This window comes from Schistocerca nitens, chromosome 7, assembly GCF_023898315.1.
Source record: "Schistocerca nitens isolate TAMUIC-IGC-003100 chromosome 7, iqSchNite1.1, whole genome shotgun sequence".
NCBI classification, from domain to species: domain Eukaryota; kingdom Metazoa; phylum Arthropoda; class Insecta; order Orthoptera; family Acrididae; genus Schistocerca; species Schistocerca nitens.
This window is the reverse complement of record NC_064620.1, coordinates 390,152,436-390,168,993: the sequence shown is the minus strand read 5'-3', so window position 1 is coordinate 390,168,993 and position 16,558 is coordinate 390,152,436. Positions and strand designations below refer to the sequence as shown.

The 16,558-nt window shown below is 39.8% G+C and overlaps 1 protein-coding gene across 4 annotated transcripts in view; it reads left to right on the top strand.

Annotated features, from left to right (window-relative positions):
* The window catches only part of LOC126194713 (reticulon-4-interacting protein 1 homolog, mitochondrial-like), a 176,153-nt gene that overhangs the window by 24,668 nt on the left and 134,927 nt on the right, over positions 1 to 16,558 (top strand). For all 4 annotated transcript variants that reach the window (XM_049932953.1, XM_049932954.1, XM_049932955.1 and 1 more), the window contains exons 4-5: positions 959 to 1,114; positions 16,090 to 16,382. In XM_049932953.1, coding sequence (XP_049788910.1) covers positions 959 to 1,114; positions 16,090 to 16,382 — 449 coding nt within the window. The remainder of the gene's footprint in view (positions 1 to 958; positions 1,115 to 16,089; positions 16,383 to 16,558) is intronic.

Genomic DNA, 16,558 nt, shown 5'->3' with positions numbered 1-16,558 from the left:
TACTATCCACATGCTATATTTGTAGTGCCCCTGCCCACTATACTCATTACTCGCGGCAGTCAGTCTACTAATTCCCGTAAGAGTTTGAACAATGCCCGAAAGAATAGATACCATTGGTGATCTTGCAGCTCTCGAAGAATGAACTTACAATGAAATCCAGACCATTAGCTGCTTACAGGCGGTGGATATCATTGTAATTTCATTCTTCAAGAACTGCAAGATCATCAATGGTATCTGTTCTTTTGGACTGTATGAAAGAACAGATACCATCTTCATATATTCATATCCATAGATGCTTGTTGAACTGTGTAAGTTTTTGCAGAAGCCGATGTGGATAGCTAGATCAACTTCATGGAGAGGTGTTGTGCACCTTAAGCTGGTATGTGAGAGCATCTCACTTTGCACTGCGTGCTTTGTCTTTGGCCGATAGAATATCACCAGCTACTGCCCACAATTGGTTGCCAATATGCCCAATATCCACATTGCTGCGCCATAGGGTTCAGTGGTGTTATGGTGCCTTTTAGAGCACACATTATCCCCATAGCTCATATTATTTCCTGGATCTCAAAAATGCATTAATATGTGGATACGATTGTGCTAATATATTATTATCTCAGATAATGCATAATGCTTCAGTGAGAAATAGGCTTTGTAATCCGTACTGAGTGTTGATCAGTTACTTAGCTGTTCTCTGGGTAGAAACGTATTGGTGGATGCATATCTTTACATAGCCATTTCTGGTTGTTTATTTTGATGGTTGATTTACTCTTTTATTGTACATTCCATCTGTTGTTTGTTACTACAACTATAGAGGTTTCTCCAGCAAGTTTTGACTTTTAGAACACAGTTCTTCCTTTTACTGTAAGTGTTACAAAATTTGTTAATTTGAGTGAAAAATCATAGGCCTAACAATTTTGTTTGATTTCTTGTGTTATTGCATTTTATTTATTGTTCCCAGGCTGTTCAGCTGCTTGATGATGTGCCTATCCCATCTGTTAAAAAACCTGATGAACTTTTGATACAAGTGAAGGCAGCTTCTGTAGATCCTGTTGATATTCTTATATGTTCTGGCTATGGAAGAGTGCTGCGTAGACTACTCCACAGGTATAATAGTGTAAGTGAAGTGCTTCAGTGTATTTATTTTAGAATGCAAGTCCAAAATGTGATAGAACTCCTTTTTGCTTTTACATTGAATATACTGCAAGACTGGCCTCTTTTGTACCTCAGATTTTATCGAGAATCTCTCGTTGCATGCCTGGAAAAGAGCACGATCATTTTAAGCTACTAATAGCAGATAAACAGCAGCTCTATAGTACAGCTAAGAAGTAAGTTCATTGCTACCCAGTTGGCAGGCCGCAGTTGTTTCAATGGAGAAACTGAAACCAAGAAAGTGAAGGAAAAAAAAAAAAAAAAAAAACTGATGTGACACCTCAGGGAGCTCAGCATTTATTTTCTGCGTACAGGTTTGGCAACCCCAGGTTCCAAGAGCTGGATATGCATCAGCAACCACTGTGTGGTGTGGTAGTGGAAGGTTGTGTGTGACAGAGAATGGGGATCTTGGCTTCACCACCTGGATCACACTGCTTGGATCACAAAGTTGGTACAAACCTGGGGGTCTATGTTCCGTGTACCAATGAGATGCATGGCTGTTGAGGTAGAACAGTCATTAGCAAGTGACCTTTGGGGAACCTGATTCACCGTACCACAGTTATAAAAGCCTTACTTAGGGAGGGTGGATGAACGATTCCTTAGCAACTCACAAAATCAAAATGGCTCACAATAACAATAAACTTCAAACTCTCAGCAGAAGGGGTGATCCACTGGGGAGTTTACCTATCCACTCCATAAAGAGATCATGGGTGGACAGCCCACGTGACACATCTATGTCAGTGTTTAACACCATTAATAGAAAAATATCAATATGTAATAATGTATTCATTGTTGTCAAGTGAGAAGAGGGCATATTCAAAAGAATATCCTCATTCTATGTAAAAGAAAGTGTGGAGGCAATTGTTGGAACTCCTGTATTACAAGGTTATAGAATGGTATACTGCTGATAGAGACAATTATGTTCAGTCAAGCACCCAAGTTACTGTAAAGCAAAACACTTGGAGATTATCTTATAATTATTGAAATGACAACACCCTCAATTACAGCTGAATTGTCATATCGCTGGCCGTTGTGGCTGAGCGGTTCTAGGCACTTCAGTCTGGAACTGCGCGATCACTATGGTCGCAGGTTCGAATGCTGCCTCGGGCATGGATGTGTGTGATGTCCTTAGGTTAGTTAGGTTTAAGTAGTTCTGAGTCTAGGGGACTGATGACCTGAGAAGTTAAGTCCCATAGTGCTCAGAGCCATTTGAACTGTCATATCGAGTAGTAAACTTATGTATCTGGTCCCTAATGAACTTTTAGTGGAATGGCAAAGCGAAGGTATACTCAAGGTGAGAAATATGTTGAAACAGGTGGATGGTGAATTAGGGGAAAAATTGATGGTTCCATACAAACATAATTATATATATGCACAGTTCATCCATTGAAGAATCGAGTATCTCGATAATTTTTTCCTATTACCAGCATTGGTAGTGGCAAGATTTCGGTCATGAGGATTGCAAGACTTTTGAGAATATTTTAATTTCAGGGTTGAAGTCGGATAACAAATGACAAAATAAATATTTGTTTTGTATGAAATAAATTACAAATTAACATTTTTATGATTTTTCTCTCTTTTCATGTGCTGTGAAATCTTTTTTCTTGTCAAATTTCATGATTGCAAGTCAAGAGGGAAGTATCCTTTTAGGTTTTAATGAGTGAGTTTTGGAGTATCAAAATATGTGACATAAATGCCTGTATCTGAAATAAATTTCGATTTGATACGCCTACCCTTTGCTGAGAAAAGGGGATCGTAATAGATGGATGGACAAACAAACAGTTTGAGAAAAATGACAACAATTTTTTTTATGTGATATAATTACAATAAGTGGTATTCAGACTTTTTCCTGTGGTTGTACTGCGAAACCTTGCTTCTTTCCAGGTTTCATGATTCTAGGTCAACAGGAAATATCCCGTGGGTTTTGATGCATGAATTTGTGAGTATCAAAACATGACATAAATGGCCATGTCTTTTGATTACAAACTTTACTTTGTTTCATCACCAAGGAACTGTAGATCTCAATATGTGACATAAATTTCAACTTAATATGTCTGCTCGTTTCTGAGAAAAAGGGTTTTGGACAGTCGGACACACAGACAGACAGACAGATGAACAACAAAGTGATGCTGTAAGGGTTTTGTTTTTACTAATTGAGGTGTGGAACCTAAAACACCTACCTTGATACTCACCTTTAATTCATCCATGTTATCTGAATACGTGAAGGCTGGTTTCTTACTTCTTAGAGTCCATCTATATGTGTCCCCAATCCCATGTGTTGCTTTCAATGCCAGAGATTTGGGCACACAGCTACAGTGTGCAAAGGGAAGCTGATTTGTGGAAGATGTGATTTAGACGTTCATGATCCCGACTTGTGTATTTGGCGACAAAAAAGATTTTTGAAGCTAGCCATCCTTCAACATTCACATCCTCATTCTATACTATCACCAGTCAGTCAGTTGCCAAGATACTAGCACATCCACATGTGCTCATAGCTGCACTTACCAAGGCACTGCTGCAGTTATTAGCTTGCTAGACACACTAGTGTTGATTTCCAAGGAAAAGTAGGTGCCTTCTGCTCCAAAAAAGAAGTCTGGTCAAAAGACATCTATATCTACTTCTTTACCATTCTCCCCACAGAACGTAAAACCACTGGATGGGAAGGTCAAGTATAAACAGCACAGTTTCAAGCCCTCTAACTGTAGTGCATCTGGCAGGAAAGACTGTCTGATGGACCTAGACATATATTTGGGCAATCCATCATGCCCATCTATTTCTCTTCCCCCCAACCTTTTGAATACACCTCACAGGCTACAGGACTTAGAGAGTGTTAAACCGTTTGGTTAAGATAGCTCCTGTCCTTCAGTGGAATGTGAATGGTTACTGGATGCATTTAGAGAAATTAAAACTAATTGTACAAGAACAATCTGTGTGCACCTGCCTTCAAGGCCACAGATATTCTGGTGTTGCCAAGATTTAAACTTCACAGGAAGGATGACCGACATGGTGACTTAGCAAAGGTTGGTGTAGCTGTGTTCATCAATGAAACACCATTACTTACCAGTCATTCTCACCTCTGAGTAAAAAGTGGTTGTAGTGGCAATGTATGCACCATCTTGTCTTATAGTATGTTCTGCGTACATCTCACTGCAGAAACCCCTTCATGGCATAGCTCTTAATGATCTCATGCGACAACTCCCCTGCTCATTCCTCTTACTTGGTGACATCAATGCAAAACGTGCTCTGGAGCTCTTCTACTGTCTGTCCCAAGAGTTGGCTATTTGAGAGGCTGTTAATGTACATAATACTGGGGAAATGATGCACTTCTGCATGGCTACTGGTTCGTTCCCTGCCATAGATCTAGTCGTACGCTCTCCTGCCCTCGCAGATACTGTTACGTGGGAAGTAGCCAATGATTTACTCTGCAGTGACCACTTTCCCATCGGGTTTCACCTAGCTGTGACTACCATGCCTAAACAGATACCACCTAAGTAGATGCTCAGCAGGGCAAACTGGCCTCTATACAGCCAACTGGCTGTATTCCAACACTGACAGTACCCAGCATGGGGTGACCCATATCACAAATGTGATGTATCACACTGCCGATTCTTGAATTCCTATGTCTTCTCGCCAGGCTAGAAGAAAAGCCATCCCTTGGTGGAACAAGAAATTCCATTTAGCAATTATGGACAGGTGTGCTGCATTATGTTGGCTTAGGAGCAGACCAAGTGGAGACAATCCTGCAGCCTTTCAACAAGCAAGGGCTAAAACTAGTTGAACCATCAAGCGGAGAAAATTTAGTGTGTGGAGAGAATTTGTAACCTCGATTGAATGTTCCACTCCACTAACGAATGTATGGGAATCAGTATAGAAGATCCCAGGGAACAAAGGTCCAGGTCCAATTTCTGCCATATTAAAGAATGGTGTCCTCCAAACGGCACCTAGGGAAATAATGCAGTGCTGACAGAATACTTTTCTGTTTTGACCTCCACCTGTTACATACATCATCAATTCCAACATGTGGAGAAACAGAGGTTTTTGTCTGACAGCTCGGAGACATTTATTCTCACAGCTCGGAGCCATATTCCATGTGAGAACTACAGTCTGCATTAATCGCTGCAGGTGACAGTGCTCCAGATCCCAATAGAATTCAATATGGCACGTTACGATGCCTAAAAGTGGAGGCAAAAGCAATTCTACTATGCCTCTTCAATAATGTGTGGGCCAAAAGCTGTTATCTAGATCCGTGATGGGAGGTGATTCTAATGCCACTTCTAAAGCCAGGGAAGGACAGGTTATCTCCAGATAGGAGTGTGGTGCTCACTTACTGTATAGGAAAGACCCTTGAGCAGATGATAAACTGACATCTAGAGTGGACGTTTAAGAACAAGGAACTGCTGAGCCATTTGCAATCTGGGTTTCGGAAATACCAGTCCACACTTGACAATCTCCTCCAATTAAAGCATGTGATGCAAGACTAATTCTTATGCAAACAGCAGTTCTTTGGCGTATTTTCTGATCTGGAGAAAGTATATGATACCACCTGGAGAGGAAATATCTTCAGTCATCTGGATGAAGGGGGATTTTGTGGGCGTCTCTCCATTTTGCTGCAGTCCTTCCTTGCTGAATGTGAGTTCCAATTTCTTTTCGAAATTAATTCGCTGACCAAATTTCCTTGACACCTTCTGTCGTATAGATTTACTGCAAAATATTTAAATACACTGCAAAAAAAAAGGGGGGGGAGGGAGGGAGAATACCATACCATTTTAGAGGTTTCCAATTCACTCATGATTTGTTGTTGCAAAAGTGCCTGTACAGAGGGGTGCAGGAAAATGTAGACTCTCTTTGATAGTTGATATCTTTGGAACAAAATGATATATTGTTGCAATTTTACATGGTAGTGTAGTCCATTGTTTTCTCAACAGAGTTTGTCATGGGTTTTTTCCAACAGATGAAAGTGCAGCAATGAATGAAGTAAGATTGTCGTTTGAGCAATGCGAGACCATATTAAAGTGGTACTGGAAGTGCAAAAATATGATAAAGGTACAACAGCAATGGTGTAATGTGTACGGAACTCAGCCACCAACATGTACAACAATCTAGCATATTCGAGATAAACTGAAGCCAATGGTACTGTTCAGGATGTGCATGAGTAAAGGTCTGGCTGACCAAAAAACATCAAATAGTCTAGATTCCAGCACTGCTGTGTTGCAACATTTTAGTAGGTCACCTCAAAAATCTCTGAAGCAGACAAAAGATTTTACCTACACCAAGTTGTCACTCTGCCTCACTACCCCAGAGATGAGTCAGATCCTACTGGGATGAAAATCTGCCTGGACAATGGATAAGTTGAAGAGGAGCTGTTGAGCATGCCAGTAGCCACCACAGTAGTACAAATCAGTATGCCAGCAGATGAAGATATTGAAGAAATGTATGTTGAGATAAAAGAAATTATTCAGATAGTTAAGGGAGACAAAAATTTAATTGTTATGAGGGTCTGGAATTTGATAGTACGGAAAGGAAGAGAATGAAAAATTATGGTCGCATATTAAGTACAAGAAATGAATAAAAGAGGAAGCTGTTCTTGTAGAATTTTGCACAAAGCATTATTTAATCATAGCTAACACGTGGTTTAAGAATCACGAAAGAAGGTTTTATATGTGGAAGAGACCTGGAAACATCGGGAGGTTTCAGATTGATTATATAATGTTAAACAGAGATTTTGGAACCAGATTTTAAATTGTTAGACATTTCCAGGGACAGATGTGGACTCTGATCACAGTCACCCACAGTTGACTGGTTATGAACTGTAGATTAAAACTGATGAAATTGCTAAAAGGTAGGAAGTTAAGGAGGTGGGACCTGGATAGGTTGTTGAGAGTTTTGGACAGAGCATTAGGTAACAATTGACTAGAACAGGGGAAAGGGATACAATAAAAGACACACAAATAGCTTTGAAGTAAAAAGACAAGGCCTAACAGAAATCCAAGAATAACACAGGAGATACCAAATTTAACTGATGAAAGGAGAAAATATAAAAATGCAGAAAATAAAGCAGACAGAAGGGAATACAAACATCTAAAAAAATGAGATTGGCAGGAAATGGCAAAGCAGAAATGGCTAGAGGACAAATGTAAGGATTTAGAAGCATATTTTGCTTGGATGAAGATAGATACCACCTACAGGAAAATGAAAGAGACCTTTGGTGAAAAGAGAAGCAGATGTATGAATATCAAGAGCTCAGATGAAAAACTAATCCTAAGCAAAGAAGAGAAAACTGTAAGGTGGTAAGAGTATATAAAGGGTCTATACAAGAAAGAGGAACTTGAAGGCAATATTATAGAAGTGGAAGAGGACATAGATGAAGATGAGGCGGGAGAAGAATTTGACAGAGCAATAAGTTGAAACAAGGCTCCAGTAGTAGACCCCATTTTATCAGAACTGCTGACAGCCTTGGGAGAACCAGCAATGACAAAACTCTTCCATCTGGTGTGCAAGATATATGAGACAGGTGAAATACCCCCAGACTTCAAGAAGAATTTAATAATTTCAGTACCAAAGAAAGATGGTAATGACAGTTGAGAATATTACTGAACTATCATTTTAATAAGTCATGGTCACAGAAGATTAACACGGATGATTTATAGAAGAATGGAAAAACTGGTAGAAGCCAAGCTAGGGGGAAGATCAGTTTGAGTTCTTGAAATATGTAGGAACATGTGAGGCAATACTGACTTTACAATTTATCTTAGAAAATATGTTGGGAATAGGCAAACCTACATTTAAAGTGTTTGCAGACTTAGAAAAAGCTTTTGACAGTGTTGACTGGAATAGTCTCTTTGAAGTTTTGAAGGTAGCGGGGGTAAAATGCAAGGAGTGAAAGTCTATTTACAACTTGTACAGTAACAAAAAAGATGGCGATTATTAGTTGAGGGCAGCAGTGATTGAGAAAGGTAGCAGTGTTTGAAGAGGGAGTGAGTGACGGTTGTAGCCTATCACCAGTGTTATTCAGTCTGTTCACTGAGCAAGCAGTAAAGAAACAAAAGAGAAATTTGAGCAGGAATTTAAGTTGAGGAAGGGGAAATAAAAACTTTGAGGTTTGCTGACGACAACAAAGGACTTGGAAGAGCAGTTAAAACAAGTGGATGGTGTCTTGAAAGAGGGATATAAGATGAACACCAAGAAAAGCAAAACAAGGATAATTAAATGTAATTGATTGCTGATGCTGAGGGAATTAGATTAGGAAATGAGACACGTAAAGTGGTGGGTGAGTTTTGTTGTTTGGCTAGCAAAATAACTGATGATGGCCGAAGTAGAGATGATATAAAATGTAAACTGCCAATGGCAAGAAAAGTGCTTCTAAAGAAAAGAAATTTATTAACGTCAGACATAAATATAAGTGTTAAGAAGTCTTTTCTGAAAGTGTTTATGTGGGTAGCCATGTATGGAAGTGAAACATGGATAATAAACGGTTTAGACAAGAAGTGAATAGAAGATTTTGAAATATGGTGCAACAGAAGACTGCTGAAGAATAGGTGGGTAAATCACATAACTAATGAGGAGGTGCCAAATAGAACCGGGGAGAAAAGAAATTTCTGGCACAACCTGAGTAGAAGAAGAGATCTTTTGCTGGTACACGTTCTGAGACCTCTAGGGATCACCAATTTAGTATTGGAGGAAAGTGTGGTGGTTAAAAATTGTAGAGATAGACCAAGAGATGAATATAGTTAGCAGATTCTGAAGCATGTAAGTTACAGTAATTATTTGGACATGTAGAGGCTTGCACAGGATACAGTAGCATGGAGAGCTACATCAAACCAGTCTTCAGACTGAAGACTGCAACAACAAAGATAAGTTTGTTTTTACTTCTTAAATGATTTTTTTTTAATTCATATCCATGAGGATCATTTCACATACGGTCTGTGGAAGGAACATTAGAATATACCTTGTTTTGTAAATATATGTTATATTTTCTTGTTTTTATGGTGTGTTGTAAATCCTGGAGGATCTCTTCACTGTGACTCTGAGCGACAAACAGTGTACCTAATCAAATCTAAACTGGACTAAATCTTTTGCTGAAATAAGTAGTAAGTACATGTGCAGCATAAATTGAAGCTTCTTAAATGAGTATTTGAGATAGATTGTGCAATAATTTTGCTTCCACCATTATATTTCTCACTTGGAGATCTTTAGAATAACAATATTTGAAGCGCAAGAGAAGTGTGTATTTACAAGGCACCTAAACAGATCAACTTGAAATGGCCAGGCAGGTGGAAGAAAAAAAAAGATGCTTAATTTCTAGTCTCATTTTTAAATTCTGTATCAAGACAAATCTCAGAAAAGAAATAAGAAAGGGTAAAAATACAGGATCGATGGAACAGGAAAGGTGCTCGAAACTCTAGATGAGTCAGCACACAAGTCAAAGTTGAGCCAATTGATTCAGAAGTAACTGAGGGCTAAATAGCAAGATTCAAATTCAGAGTATTTCTTTTAACAAACTGTTCGTAACTTTAAGGATATGGTGAATATGGTTGTACAGTAAGAAACATGGGAAATAGAGAACACACTATGAACTTTATCGCAACAGAGGAAGAATTGAACTGCTTCAGAAAATTAAGTAGGTTTTACTCACACTAAATCCGGATTGTAAAGATCTCATATGTAAATCTGAATCGGATCAAGAACTTCCAGTCTTAGCATTCAAAGGAATCCACAAGTTAACCATTGAAGACACTCACATAAGAGATATTCCTTTTGTTTGTGTGTAGTCCCAACATTTTTATATTCTGTCCTCAAAAATCATTATTGAAAATGAATTTGATCAATGTGGCAAGACAATGTCATGCACGTGCAGTCAAAGGGCTATTGTGGAATGAAATATTTAGTGACAAACAGGTCATGTGCATATGAAATAGTGGTGGAGAATGATATGGCATGCATAATACAAAACTAAACTCTGCCTCCTGGCCATCAACCGACTGACAGCTGTGTCATCTTCAACAGGATGATATTTGGTGTCGGTAAGGTATATGCCTGTGTGACCACTCAAAACACTGTTTTATATGCCCATTTGGTACTAATTGAACTTATATTCTAAATTATGAGTAAAAACGTACTGAAGGGAGTGAGGCAGGGTTGTAGCCTCTCCCCAATGTTATTCAATCTGTATATTGAGCAAGCAGTAAAGGAAACAAAAGAAAAGTTCGGAGTAGGCATTAAAATCCATGGAGAAGAAATAAAAACTTTGAGGTTCATCGATGATATTGTAATTCTCTCAGAGACAGCAAAGGACTTGGAAGAGCAGTTGAATGGAATGGACACTGTCTTGAAAGGAGGATATAGGATGAACATCAACAAAAGCAAAACGAGGATAATGGAATGTAGCCGAATTAAGTCTGGTGATGCTGAGGGAATTAGATTAGGAAATGAGACACTTAAAGTAGTAAATGAGTTTTGCTATTTGGGGAGCAAAATAACTGATGATGGTCGAAGTAGAGAGGATATAAAATGTAGACTGGCAATGGCAAGGAAAGTGTTTCTGAAGAAGAGAAATTTGTTAACATCGAGTATAGATTTAAGTGTCAGGAAGTTGTTTCTGAAAGTATTTGTATGGAGTATAGCCATGTATGGAAGTGAAACATGGATGATAAATAGTTTGGACAAGAAGAGAATAGAAGCTTTCGAAATGTGGTGCTAGAGAAGAATGCTGATGATTAGATGGGTAGATCACATAACTAATGAGAAGGTATTGAATAGAATTGGGGAGAAGAGGAGTTTGTGGCACAACTTGACTAGAAGAAGGGATCGGTTGGTAGGACATGTTCTGAGGCATCAGGGGATTACAAATTTATCATTGGAGGGCAGTGTGGAGGGTAAAAATCGTAGAGGGAGACCAAGAGATGAATACACTAAGCAGATTCAGAAGGATGTAGGTTGCAGTAAGTACTGGGAGATGAAGAAGCTTGCACAGGATAGAGTAACATGGAGAGCTGCATCGAAGCAGTCTCAGGACTGAAGACCACAACAACAACAATTACCAACAAGTTCAAACAATGGAAAGTCTAGAATGGTACAACAACAATGAAAGGATCAATTGCTACTAATTCATCACGTGCAGGAGACATTGAGTTGCAGACATGCACAATGAAAAATAATGGTAGAAATGTTCAGCTTCGGACTATGTTCTTCATCAGAAGTAAAACACACACACATACACACACATGGCCACTGTCATTTAGGCTTTAAAGCCCATCCCAGCTTCAATTGCATCTGAAATAGACAGGCTCATCCCAACTTTAGCTGCATCTGAGACAAACAGCAGTCTAGCAGGGGTAGGTAGTGGGGTATGGAAGAGGCATGGGGTGAGGATGGGGAGGGATAGCAGGATATGCGTGGGGGAAGATGCTGCTGCTGCCTGTAGGAGCATGTAGGGTCATGGTGAGAACAGGATAGGGCTGCTAGGAGCAGCATTGGGAGGTTGTCCTGCAGGAGGATCAGGGGGGGGGGGGGAGAATGAGAAAGAAGAGAGGTAGAAAAGAGGGAAGGACTATGTATGTGCACTGGCGGCATAGAATGCATGTATTGTACTGAAATGGGAGCAGAGAAGAAGATAGGAAGGTGGAAAACAGGGATTAGTGAAGATTGAGACCAGGGTTAGAGGAACGGAGGGTATGTTACAGAGAGAATTCTCACCACAGCTATTCACAAAAAGCAGGTGCTGATGGAAACCTCCAGATGGTACAGGCTGTGAAGAAGTCAATAAAGTAAAGCATATCGTGTTGGGCAGCACGATTTGAACTGGGTGTGCCAGCTGTCTCTTGGCCACAGTTTAGTGGTGGCTACTCTTGCAGACAGACAATTGTAAGTGCTCATTCCCACATAGAATGCAGCGCAGTGGTCAAAGTTAAGTTTGTAGATCACATAGCTTCTTTCACAAGCATTCTTGCCTTTGATGGGGTAGAAGATATTAGTGAAAGGACTGGAGTAGATTGTAGTGGAAAGATGTATGAGACAGGTATTGCATCTGAGTCTGCTGTGGCCATAAGGCAAGGGTTTGGGAGCAGGGAAGGAGTAAGAACTGACGAAGATATTGAGTAGGTTGGATGGGTAGCAAGTACCACTGTGAGATGGTCAGGTAGAGTGGTGGAGAGGATATTTCTTGTTTCAGGGCACAATGAGAGGTAATCAAAACCATGGTGGAGAATATGATTCAGTTGCTCCAGTCCTGTGTGGTAGTGATTTATCAAAGGTGTGCTGATTTGTGGTTTGACAGTGAGTATGTGGGGGATGATAGGTGACTGGGGAGACAAGGCATCGAAAATATGTTTCTGGACAAGGCTGCAAGGGTAGTTTCAATCTCTGTAGGCCTTAGTGAGACCTTTGGCATATTTGGAGAGGGACTGCTCATCACTATAGTTCAATTCTTTTATCTTGGCGGCTCGGGCATGTCCGCCCAGACGCGGGAGATTGCTGCGTTGCCAGTTGCACACGACGCACGCGCTAAGAGAAGCAGCACCATAGTATAGTATAGTTCGCAAACTTAACATTTAGGGGGGAGCGCGCAGTTCATGAAGTAAAGCCACCATGGCCGCATTAACCCTTTTGCTGCTACAGAGACGTGCTCCCCGCATTCTGCGCTGTGCGCGATTTTGTCACTGCACTGCTTGCCTGTGCTGACACATGGTGTTCCGACTGCTTTGACACACTTATCATTGGATTCCACAAAAACTATTTGGCCCAAAAATTAGATTTTTATACATTTTCTTGACTGATACCTTCCCCCCATAAATGACTTAATTTTGTTTTGATGTTCAACGCAGTTATTATGCAGCGTTAAATATAGTAAACCATTGCACGAAATTTTGAAGAGTTTGCAGAGGTAAAAGTCCATAGAGTATACTTTCCATATGGTCAATTTTAGTTGCCACAATGTTGAGAATGGAATGTGGACAAGATACCTAAATTTCATACCGGGCGAGGTGGCGCAGTGGCTAGCACACTGGACTTGCATTCGGGAGGGTGACGGTTCAATCCCGTGTCCGGCCATCCTGATTTAGGTTTTCCGTTATTTCCATAAATCGCTCCAGGCAAATGCCAGGATGGTTCCTTTGAAAGGGCACGGCCAACTTCCTTCCCTAATCCGATGAGATCGATTACCCCACTGTCTGGTCTCCTTCCCCAAACAACCCATATTTGATTGATTGAAGTGCTTTAAAATAAAGCCAAACGCTCCCAGTGTAAATAAAACTTTTATTACAGTCACAAAAGACGGAATATTTCTCAATATTACATACGACACCTATGTGGTACTTAAATTAAATGAGATATTGTTATACAGTAAATTTTATATGAAATTTAGGTATCTTGTCCACATTTCATTCTCAACATTGTGGCAACTAAAATTGACCATAGGGAAAGTATACGCTATGGACTTTTACCTCTGAAAACTCTTCAAAATTTCGTGCAATGGTTTACTATATTTAATGCTGCACAATAACTGGGTCGAACATCGAAACAAAATTAAGTCATTTATGGGAGGAAGGTATCAGTCAAGAAGATGTATAAAAATCTAATTTTTGGGCCAAATAGTTTTTGTGAAATCGAATGATACGTGTGTCAAAGCAGTGAGAACACCATGTGTCTGCACAGGCGAGCAGTGCAGTGATGACAAAGTCGCGCACAGTGCGGAATGCGGGGAGCACGTGTCTCCAGCAGCGAAAGGGTTAATGAAGAGACAAAGCACTAGAAATTTCAAAAAAATTGCAATCAAACAAATAAAATTTGTGAGGTAAGATACTTCGATATTGTTTTTAAAAAAAGAAAATATTAAGCACCGCACAAGGTTTGAATTCTTCACCTTTCGCTTACTAGTTCAGCGCCTTAACCATTACGCTACTGCAGCTCATCCTATAACGTAGGTTAATGAGGAGTCTAACACGTCACGCAAAATACTGACAAACACTGTTGGTATGACTACGAATTACTCACACTTCATCGAAGTACAATAGGAAATAAACAATTACCGTTGTTCTTTATTGCGAAAAAGCGGTTCGTGAGATTGATACAATCACCTTTCCTTGCTGTCGCCTGAATTGGGAGTCTTATTGCTTGTTTGGTTTAATTAATTAATAGAATATGAAGCAATTGGTATAAAGAATGCTTTTTCCAAACTTTCTATAAAAGAAAGTCTGCTATCAAGACATTGCTTTTGTTCTATTACTTTATTTATGACTGAACGTTTCTAAAACTGAAGACACTCGTCCGTGCTCTGCTCTGCAGTCGAGATCTGGAAACGTCATTCTCTGTTCATTGGCTGACTGTGTTTTGTGACGTCAGATGCGCAGAGCAAACCTAAACTCGGCCGCCAACATAAATGACGCGCACTTTAGAGATGCAGCGATCATGGGAGGTCAGGCTGCATGGAAGAGATTTTTTGGTGTGGTGTGGATGGTAGCTGTCAAAGTGGAGGTATAGTTAGTGGTTGGTTTGTTTAATGTGGATGGTGGTGCTAGTGTAGCCATCCATGACGTGGATGTCGACATCGAGGAAGGTTGCTTGTTGTGTTGAGGAGGACCAGATAAAATGAATGGAGGAGAAGGTGTTGAGGTTCTAGAGGAATGTGAATAGAATGTCCTCATCCTCAATCCGGATAATGAAGGTGCCATCAGTGAATAATGTGAGAGGTTTCTTGTTATGGGTGGTTAAAAAGGATTCTTCTAGATGGTCAATGACTAGGTTAACATAGGATGGTGCTATGAAGATATCCATTGCCTTACCGGGGATTTGTTTGCAGGTGATGGCTTCAAACAACAAGTTCTGTGTTTTGTACAAAAACCCAGCCTGGCCCCCCACAACAGCAACCCCTTTCTTTCCAGATACAAACAAGCCTGAGACCCAGCCAACTGCCGTCTAAATGCAGTTGTCAGTCTTTCCTGTAGATCCTGTTTGTTACTAAGGGTCTAGTCTGCAGTGCCTTACAAGGCCATTATTATCAATGATTTCTTTGGTTCTTTGCATGGGAACTTATAATGTAGTATTCCTTTGTAATTGTACATTGCACACATCTAAGGATGATATGTAACTCTGTCTGGAAAAATCAAGTCTATTATTCCTGTAAGGCGTTACACTATTTCCCCATATTTTCTTCCTAATGGCCTGTAAGTAGTTACTTACTTCCAACTATGCCTCTCCATCCTCTCCAGTTCTGTGCTAAATGTGATAGTATTAAATTTGAGTGAACCACACACCATCCGCCCACTGAAACGCAATGGTTCTATGATATTCCCAGCTAGTAAGAATTCCACAACAATTGTACTGGATTATGAAGAGTATGTTGTAGTGGACTCCACTAACTGGCAGCATCGGATAAAAAATTTACTGCCACAGTTGTATACCTGGATTTCTTGCCGAACATGGCCTTAACGTTATGAACACATGCCAAGGCTTAACCTCTGAATCCAGTGAGCTTCTCACCTGAATCTTCTGTTTATTTTTCAGTCTACTTAAGCTTAATTATCATGGCTGGCTTCAAGGCCCCCTCTGGATGTATTCTCCTTTGGTATACCGAAACTTACAGTTTCATAAATTCATACCAGTCCTATTTATGGTGTTATCCTGGTCACACCAGTCTGCATCAGTACAACTCATTCACAGTCTGCCTGCTGCTGCTTACAATATCCTTGTCTGACTCAAATTTGGCCACAAAAAATCTAGGATCCATGTTTGAATCAGAGCAGCATTTGGCATACAGTTTTAATCTGTCTGGTATTTTTCTTTACTGCATTCTCTCCACTTCAGAGTGAAATATTCATTCTCAAATGTTATAGACAATTACAGAAAATTTTAACAGTCATAGCATGGTAAACTTTAATATATAACAAGAAACTAAAGAATTCATTTTTCCAGAGTGTATTAACAGTAATTTATTTATTTATTTTTCAGAATGTGAAACAAGAATTTCCAATTGTATTGGGTAGAGACTGTGCCGGCATTGTCATAGAAATTGGTCAGAAGGTCAATCACTTTGATATTGGTGATGAAGTATGGTTTTCTATTCCATACTGGCTCTCTGGAACTCTTGCTGAATATGTTGTTATAACAGAAAACTTAATAGCTAAAAAGCCTAAAGGAATCAGATTTGAAGTTGCAGCAAGTGTCCCATATTCAGGAATGATTGCATGGAATGCAGTTGTTTCTCAGGCTCATCTGAATTCCGTAGCTGCTAGTGGGAAAAGGTGAGTAAAATTGATGTATGTCTGCATCCATAATCTTCACGCCACCTTACCAATGTGTGGTGGAAGGAACTTTTTTGTCCACTGTCCTTTCCCACTTCTCATGTTGTGACTGCAAATGGTTTGCCACAAGAAGATTGTTAAGTTTCTGTATGACTTCAAATTTGTCCAATTGCCTG